This window comes from Mesitornis unicolor, unplaced genomic scaffold, assembly GCF_000695765.1.
Source record: "Mesitornis unicolor isolate BGI_N332 unplaced genomic scaffold, ASM69576v1 scaffold18703, whole genome shotgun sequence".
Lineage (NCBI taxonomy): Eukaryota > Metazoa > Chordata > Aves > Mesitornithiformes > Mesitornithidae > Mesitornis > Mesitornis unicolor.
Window position 1 is genome coordinate 116,123 of NW_010172843.1, and position 206 is coordinate 116,328.

At 60.2% G+C, this 206-nt stretch overlaps 1 protein-coding gene across 1 annotated transcript in view; it reads right to left on the minus strand.

Annotated features, from left to right (window-relative positions):
• BCL2 (B-cell CLL/lymphoma 2) overlaps positions 1-206 on the minus strand; it is a 92,453-nt gene that overhangs the window by 91,832 nt on the left and 415 nt on the right. The window contains exon 2 of the mRNA XM_010180539.1: positions 40-201. Within this exon, the coding sequence (XP_010178841.1) occupies positions 40-201 (162 nt within the window). The remainder of the gene's footprint in view (positions 1-39; positions 202-206) is intronic.

Genomic DNA, 206 nt, shown 5'->3' on the forward strand with positions numbered 1-206 from the left:
GCCAGAGGTGGAAAAGGAAAAGAGCAATCCAGGACGTACCCAGCCTCCGTTGTCCTGGATCCAGTTGTGCAGGTGCCGGTTCAGGTACTCGGTCATCCAGGCGGCGATGCTGTCCACGAGGGGAGACATCTCCCGGTTGACGCTCTCCACGCACATCACGCCGCCAAACTCGAAGAAGGCCACGATCCTGCCCCAGTTAACCCCGT